The sequence below is a fragment of the Centropristis striata genome, chromosome 8 (assembly GCF_030273125.1).
Source record: "Centropristis striata isolate RG_2023a ecotype Rhode Island chromosome 8, C.striata_1.0, whole genome shotgun sequence".
Classification (NCBI taxonomy): domain Eukaryota; kingdom Metazoa; phylum Chordata; class Actinopteri; order Perciformes; family Serranidae; genus Centropristis; species Centropristis striata.
The window spans coordinates 7411505-7420258 of NC_081524.1; the positions used below are offsets into that span (position 1 = coordinate 7411505).

The 8754-nt window shown below is 37.9% G+C and overlaps 1 protein-coding gene across 4 annotated transcripts; it reads right to left on the reverse strand.

Annotated features, from left to right (window-relative positions):
- Nucleotides 1-885: 885 nt before the first annotated feature.
- On the reverse strand, nt 886-8754 carry si:dkeyp-97a10.2 (uncharacterized). 4 transcript variants are annotated; one of them, XM_059339594.1, is made up of 6 exons: nt 8467-8754; nt 7959-8018; nt 7003-7380; nt 4936-5175; nt 2687-2789; nt 886-1308 (listed from the first exon to the last, which is right to left on the reverse strand). In XM_059339594.1, the coding sequence occupies exons 2-6, from the start codon at nt 8008-8010 to the stop codon at nt 1248-1250; spliced, it is 834 nt and encodes a 277-aa protein (XP_059195577.1). In that variant the 5' UTR covers nt 8011-8018; nt 8467-8754; the 3' UTR covers nt 886-1247. The 4 variants fall into 4 exon arrangements, with proteins under 4 accessions (XP_059195577.1, XP_059195574.1, XP_059195576.1 ...); XM_059339591.1 differs by lacking the exon at nt 8467-8754 and adding an exon at nt 8190-8425; XM_059339593.1 differs by having other exon boundaries at nt 887-1308; nt 7959-8015; nt 8515-8754.

The following is an 8754-nucleotide window of genomic DNA, read 5'->3' on the forward strand; positions in this document are numbered from 1 at the left end:
TGTCTGTTTTATTTTGTGACAACGTTTTAGATTTCAATTTTGCTTTATTTCAGAGAAATAATGAGATAAAAATTGCTTTAAGTACAAAATCCAACTCAAAACCAAAGCAGAGCTCAGTAACAGCATCTAACACGGTCTGCTTTGACTGTGATCCTGTGTAGCCTTGTATTTCTTCATTGTGTTGAATATTGAAGACAAAAAAATAATAGAAATTCTAAGTTTATTTGATAGGGAAATTATTGTCTAGATAATGATTAAATAAAAAAGTGAGATAAAATTATATTAAGACTGAAATATAACATTACTTTATAATATTAAGTGTAAAATACACAAGTCTTTGAATAGTTGTTAAACACTTGTAAAAAATCAATTTGAAAATATTAATTCACTGAAAAAAAAATATAAAAGCTGAAAAAAGACAACAACATTTTAGTTACTGCACTCTGTTTTTGCACTACTATTAGAACCTTTTACAGCAAAAACCAGAGTGCAGTAACTTCATTTTTGAGGTCAAAGGTAAAAAAAATCTTCAAGATTTCTGAGCATAAAAATGACATCAATACATGTAGAAATAAGTGTCATATAGCTTACCTACCTATAACCCATTTGGCTGGCCAGTTAAAAAAAATGTTAAAAAACTTTAAAGCAGTTTTAAATGCAGGACTTTTTACTTGTAGTGGAGTCATTTCACAGTGTTGTATAAGTACTTTTATTTAAGTAAAGGATCTGAATACTACTTCCACCACTGTATGTTAAGCAGTGGTATTCACACAGTTTCACAATCACCAACTCCTGTTTTCAACCTTTAATTGGCCGTTTCTTGAATTGGGGAATCAAACCAATCCAACAAATAAAAGCAAATGAGATGATTTATAACAGAAAACACAATTCAATCCTCATTGTCACATTCTTAAAAGGGATTTTATTATGAAAGTAACATCTGAAGATACATTTTAAAATACAATGCATAGCTGATACAAGCATACAAAAAAGAATACCTTGTTAAATACACAGTTTCAGGTGCAGCCCTGCAGGAGGCAGTGTAAAGACATTGCTGGCTCTTCATGCTGAATATCCATTTTTAGATTTTATTTTAATGATTTGCCAACAAGCAGTTCACTCGTCACATTGTTCCAATGCTGTTTAAGGTCATACTGCTTGCAGGACAGGAAGTTGCAACCTCACAGTCTATTTCCTATTCTCCTTTCTGAGGAACAGAAGTGCATCTTTGGCCTTTTCTTCTTTTCTCAGATGGTGTCATCGAAACGCTCTTGCAGCCTCTCCCCTCTGTTGCTGTGCCTGTGTCGCCTGAAAACCAACCAAGTGTCCAATTTAGATCAAACGGCGGTGACAAACTGAACACCAGCTCCAGTAAACATGACAGTGGTTTTGTCAGCAGATGCAGCTCGGCCTGTCGGGCCTCATGTGTGTCACTTAGGACGCTAGCTGTGTAGCTATTTGCTGTTTTCATCTCGTGAACTTGTGTCCTTTTAATGCAGCTATGTGTAGATATATATGTGTGTATGTATGTAGATATATGTGTGTGTGTGTATATAGTATGTGTGTGTGTATATAGTATGTGTGTGTGTACATATATATGTATATGTGTATATGTATTTGTGTATATGTATATGTGTACATGTATATGTGTATATGTATATGTGTACGTATATGTGTACATGTGTACATGTACATGTATATGTGTACGTATATGTGTACATGTGTACATGTACATGTATATGTGTACGTATATGTGTACATGTATATGTGTACGTATATGTGTATATGTATATGTGTATATGTACATGTATATGTGTACATGTATACGTGTACATGTATACGTGTACATGTATATGTGTACATGTATATGTGTATATGTATGTGTATATGTATATGTGTACATGTATATGTGTATATGTATGTGTATATGTATATGTGTACATGTATACGTGTATATGTAAATATGTATATGTGTACATGTACATGTATATGTGTACGTATATGTGTACATGTATATGTGTACGTATATGTGTACGTATATGTATATGTGTACGTATATGTACATGTGTATATGTACATGTATACGTGTACATGTATACGTGTACATGTATACGTGTACATGTATATGTGTACATGTATATGTGTATATGTATGTGTACGTGTATATGTATATGTGTACATGTATACGTGTATATGTATATATGTATATGTGTACATGTACATGTATATGTGTACGTATATGTGTACACGTATGTGTATATGTGTACGTATATGTGTACATGTATGTGTATATGTATATGTGTATATGTATATGTGTACATGTATATGTGTGTGTATATATGTGTATATATATATATATATATATATATATATGTGTATATATATATATATATATATATATATATATATATGTATATATAATTCTCACTGTACTGCACTTTAAAAATAAAAAAATAAATTGTGCACAAAAATGAGAAATGTCATTGTCATGTCTCATTGTTTGAAACAATCTCTTTGTAGGATGCTAGCTGCTGTGTAGCTATTTGCTGTTTTCATCTTGTAAACTTGTGTGCTTTTAATGCAGCTCCTACCAGTGTCTTCTCTCTCTCGGTGCGCGGCTTTATTACAGCCTGAAATGAGATTTGTGAGTATGCCTGCCAGCTTGGGTCTGTGCTGGTTACTGTACCTCCACAGCAGAAATGCCAGCACTCCTCCAGACAGCAGCAGCAGCAGGAGGAGGAGACTCACTACAGCCGCCGTTGTGCCTCTGCCCTCTGTCTCACAAGGTGCTGTCAGCCAGGAAAAAGACACCCGATGAGGAGGGGGAGAGAGAGAAAAAACATCATCTGACATGGCTGCCCTTAAAAGGCCAAAAAGGTCCCTTTCAACAAGTCTGTACAGTCAGTAAAGTGACTGGAACAGCACGAGCTAACAGGAGGTGTCCTAAAATACCCCGACTGTCTTTGGATCATCACGCCTCTTGGCAGATACGAAGAATTGCATTTGTCTCGCCTGTTTAGCAGCAGTGGTAGCAGCAGAAGTGATTTATTGATCGCACTGTGGAAAATCTTATCACTGAAACACCAGCAGTAATACAATACACAGAACAAAGTGCATCAGGACACGGCTCCAGATACACACACACACACACACACACACACACACACACACACACACAGGGCACGGTGGAAAGATGGAGTGATTTCTGAATATCCATGACGCAACACATGAAGCTGACTTTAAATAAGATGTCAATAAGCACAGCCACCTTCCACCCAATCAGCTATTTTAGATAAATGTGGATTAAACATTGTCGTGATTGTGTAATCTTCACTTGTGAAGTCTTTTTAGGTGCTTAATGCTCCATTAAGTTCAACAGTTATCTGCTGAGCTTGTGTGTCTGCCATTAGATGTTTGGCAGGTCGTGCATGGAGGGTTTTTTCACAGTTTGTTTGGCTAGAAACTGGAAACAATGCTAATTTTTAGCTGTGAACTATAACTATAAAGCTATTGGCTATAAAATAGAGGTGAGGGAAACTCAAAAGTTGCAGGTTTGCAGTGGTGGACTAAGTAACTAAGTACATTTACTCAAGTACTGTACCTTTGTAACTGTAATTTTGAGGTACTTAAACTTTACTTGAATATTTCTATCTTTATATTTCTACTCCACTACATTTAACTGACAGCTTTAGTCTCTTTTCAGGTCGAGATTTAACATAAAAAACATGATCATTTTGAAGTGACATTTCAAAAACTTTAGCCTCATAACAGTGCATTAAGTAGTTAAAGTGAGCCCTACATTGAGGAAATTAAAATGCAGCTCACATAAATGCATCAATAATAATAATAATAATAATAATAATAATAATAATATATTTGGAATCTGAGTGATACTTTACTACTTTTATTTAAGTAAGTTTTGTAGTTTTTCCACCACTGGAGGTTTGTAACTACAAGTGAGCCATTTCTTGTTGTATTAAATAATTTATTGATAAAAAAAATTATTGATTAGAGCAGCTTTGAGAGCAGTGCCGGTTCTACACAGGGGCCTACAGGGGCCTACAGGGGCCACTGTCCGTGTGAAGAAGCCCTTGGCCCCTGTGTCAAATTAATAATAAAATGAAGACAATTCTCTCACAAAAATCTAACTCACCTGATTCTTTTCAACACTCAAATATACAATAATATACATATTTTCGTAAACAACCTTAATTTCAATAGATAATCTTGTTTACAAGTGCACCTGGAGGAAAAATCAATGTATTTCATTGTAATTAGATTTTGAATGAGCTAAAATTAAGGTTTTCAATGCTTAAATATCATCTTTGCCACTTTTTTTTATGTGCCCCTCTGATTAAACACTGGCCCCTCTTTGGCCCCCACAGTAAGGCTGGTCTAGAACTGCCACTGTTTGAGAGATAATAAATCTACTTTGCTCTACACTGCAAATTATTTGTTCCTCACCAAGATAAAAAGAACTTTGATTTTGGTCCCATTTTTATTTTTATTTTTTAATTTTTCCTATTTTTTTTTTTAGTATTTATTTAATATTATTTATTTAAAAAAAAAATTGGACTGCAATGTACCTTTTAATTTTATCAGACTGCTGTACTTGTTCTGTCTTCAAAAGCAATAAAAACGTTGTTCACAAAAAACAAACAAACTTAGATTTAGAAGTGTTGGATCTTGTTTTAAGAGTTAATTCCTAATTTTAAGTGTTCAACATGCTTATTTCTAGATTCAACAATCTTAATTCAAGACATCTTGTCAAGTGAAATTATCTGTCCATGCAGCAAGATCATTTCCCTCAGATTTAGTGTTTTTATCTTGTTCTCCATCACCCATTTTTTGCAGTGTAGCTGTACATTACATAAGAAAAAGCATTGTTCCTTTGTTATAGAAGACCAGAGAAACAAACAGGGCGTGAGCTCGTACCTGCAGTGTAAGTGGCAGAACTGTCGCCCATTTTGTTGCTGACCAAGCAGGTGAAGTGGCCACAGATCGGGGTGATGGTCACAAACAGCGTCGTTCCATCTTTGGAGATGCTTCCCACCGTCTTGGTGATGGCGACTCTCTCATGGAGCCAGCTGAAGTGCGGGTCGGTCCCCCAGGCCTCGCCACAAACCAGCGAGGAGTGAGACTCATTGATGCTGACTGAGACGTGGTGCACCGGCTCTGCACAGACAGATGGATGAAGGTGAGGATAAGAACGAACAGAGGTGAGAAAAAAAAAGAGAAGCTGGATGGAAAGATGAGCTTTGGGCATCTCTCTGTTGTAAAATAAGAATAATGGCACACGGCCGTCCAAGAGGGTCTAAGACAAAGAATCATGAGAGACGTTTAAGGCTGTCAGGAGAAACTGGCTCAGTTTCAGAGACAATAATGAGACCGGAGAGTGAGGCATAATGTCGGAGAATTGGATGATGGAAGGCCCTGGAAGCTGAGAGAGCAGATGTAGAGGAGAGTGGAGCTGATGAATTGATACTGTTAAAGCAGACAGATGAGAGTAAAAGCAGAGAAGCTTTGACATAAAACCAGAGAGAGGAATCATCTCGATGCACAGAAACAAAAGGGAAGAGCGGGCCAGCAAAGCCTATAGGCAAATTTAATTTTCAAGTGTTTCATTATTAAATGAGACATCCACAATCAGAAAGAAACAATGCCCGCCGGCGTGAAATTAAAACACATTCATTACGCTGTTGGTAATTGTTGGAGTTAACACTAGAAAGGCCGGGACATCGTCAGCTGATGAGCATTTAAAAGATTTCAGCTTTCACTTCATTACTCTGAGATTTATAAAAGGTGGTATTTCTACTATCAACTACCTCTGTGAGCCTTTAAAACTGTACTTATCGTCTGTAATGCAGGCGGCTCAACTCATTCATCTTACATATTATTTTTGCAATAAATCAATTGTTCAGTCCAGAAAATATTGGAAAAACGAGGACACATGCAAATCCAAGTTCCACGGAGCCCAAAATGTCCTTCGATTACTTATGTTGTCTGAAAAACTGTCAAAAAAAGCCAAATGAATTCAATAAGAGTTGTTGTTCCCAGTGTCAAATAATGAATTTGGGCCTTCATTTTTTTATTTAACAAAGATGAAAAATGCTAAAAAAAACAACAAAACCCAAACAACCCCCAGCTGTAAACCCAGAGGACATAATATGATTGGAACTTGAGATTAAATTGTTCTGGCAAGAAGTTGAATTGAAATGACATTGAAGAAGTGCAAAACTTCTAATTGGAGAAGCTGGAAACTTCAGATGTTGGTCAGTTTCATTTGATCATTACACTGCATTTTAGCTTGAAAGTTAATGCATTCAATGTGATGCTGCCTAATATTTCAGGATGTGTTGTACAGCATCAAAACCGCACACTGTATAAAAATATGAATGTAGTCTCCGTGATGTAACTAACAGGTTTCTGAAAAGTGGAAATAAAGCTCAAAGTCGGTGGCTCCTGTCACTCCAAGCAGTCTTCTTTATGCATAACTTTAAGCTGTAATCAAAATGGGTGAGCTATAAAAAACGCTTTTGTACAGTTTATTTCTGTAAACTTGAGCATTTTAATTATGGATGTCTATAAGGACCGACGTGCTTTTAGAGCTGGCCTCAAGTGGCCAGTTGAGGAACTGCAGCTTTAGCCACTTCCACATTGGAGACTGGTCTCCCCCCATAAAAAACGACCACATAGGTTGTTTTTGCAGCAAAATACGACCAATATTTACACTTTAGACGGTCCTTGCCCGCCCTCTGGCGGCCATAGAAATAATGAATGACTGGGATAGTTAAGTATTTTGAGTGCGATAGTTAAATGATGGAAGTCGCAGTTGGGTCGCGTGGAAGGTGGATGGATCAAACAGACGTCAGGAGAACATGGTTAACACAAATCATGTTAAAACAAAAGTAAACGATGTGATTCAAACATCGCTGAACTTCTGTGCATCACGTTTTTACATAACTTTGTCAGTAAATTGACAAACAGAGTTTCAGACTGTACCGTAGTTCCTGACGATGCAGTGTGCGGTGGTATTTTTCCCCGCGTGATCCGTCACTGTCACTGCGTACACGCCGCTGTCCTCTTGTTTGTAGTCACTAATCTGCAGCGTGGCCTGCAGCTTGGCCTCCTGCAGCTCTACGTTCACATGGACCTTCGGCTTCATAGGAGCACATTTCAAACTGCTGCCAGTGCACTTGGCCAGTGTCACTGTCTCCGGCGGGATCCCAGTTTCGAGCTCTCGCTCCCAAGTTATCGAGGCGATCTCTTCCAGGGGTCCATGCTCGATCAGAGCTTTCAGAACCAGGTCATCCTTCGGCATCATATACACTGGCTGCTTACCGAAGATGTGCACGGACATACACTGGAGCCTGCATGGGACTGGAGGACAGAGATGTTGTTATTGCATGAGAATGGAGCCTCATGCAGTTTGTATTCAGATGACCACAGTATTTCATATTCATAAGTTTTGACCTCTTGGCTTCTGGAGAGTTCTGCATTGTTTGGGTAGAACAGGAAGCTAATAAAACAAACAATAGCATAATACTTCATCTCCGTCCTCAGCATGTACTTTATGAATATGTATGGTTGCTTTCTGTCAAACAATGTCAAGCGATGATTTATAGCACATGACAGCCATGCCTAATGTGATATCCATCAAACCACATCAATATCTTAAAATCTGTGTCAAAATGGCAGTGGGCCCGGTAAGCCTCTGTGCATACACCAGGAGCAGTATTAATCACACGTCTTAACTTGGATGAAAGGATGAAGGAGATGTGAATAATGCAAGTTTGGGCATTAATGCAAAAAGGCAGATTACAAGAGCTCTTTTTGCATTTGTGTCAAGGTGCAAAAGCACATTTTTTTTGTTCTTTTTTTAGTTTTCTTCCTGGAGAATCAAGCAGGGGGTTTAAACCGAAATCATTAGGATGGCGGGTTACAACAAAAAGCCTTACCCAAGAGAAGCAGCAGGGAAACTTTCCAGCTCAGGAAATACTGTAGATCCATAACACCTGCTGATGTAGACAGAGAACAGAGAGAGGAATTTGTCCATGACCTCAGCAATAGCACACCATTTCCTCTGTACTTATGCAGCAGGGGTGCCACCACAGCAAGAATAATAACACCACCTCCAGAGAAAATGTGAAATTAAAATGAGAGCAAAAAACAATTAAAGCAGCATGTACCTCTATTAGAAAAACGTAATTCCAAATGTTTAGGGTATTCATTTCTTAATTTATTTGTGAAATATCCAAAGAACAACAGTATTGGCATTATGGCACTAGAATCAGAAGTTGGAAACAAAATAGGGATGGGGGTTCACTGCCAAAAACTCAAATGAACCCCCCCAAGCACAGCTGCTACAACAAAACACAGAAAGAGGAAGCAGTGATAGCAGCGCAGACACACAACCCACAACCTGCATGCATTAAATATAAACCTGGAGTTCCCTTTGCTGTTTACCTTGAAGCCATCCACATCAAAAAGGGCCCCGGCACGGGATTCACCTACCTCTCCAAAATTGAGACAAACAATACAGTCAGAGCTCTTCCACTTCACTTTCTCAGAGGTTAAGGTGCAGCGCAGGTTCGCCCAGTGAGCGGATTTATGGCCCTAAATAAAACAATATCTTCAAAGCAGTTGCCATTGCATTGCGAGAAGAATAATCTATTAAAGGAGACGGCTTCCCCAGCTGTTACCGCAAACAATATCAAAACGGTTTAATGTTCCAGGACTTCTTGTCTCTGCTTT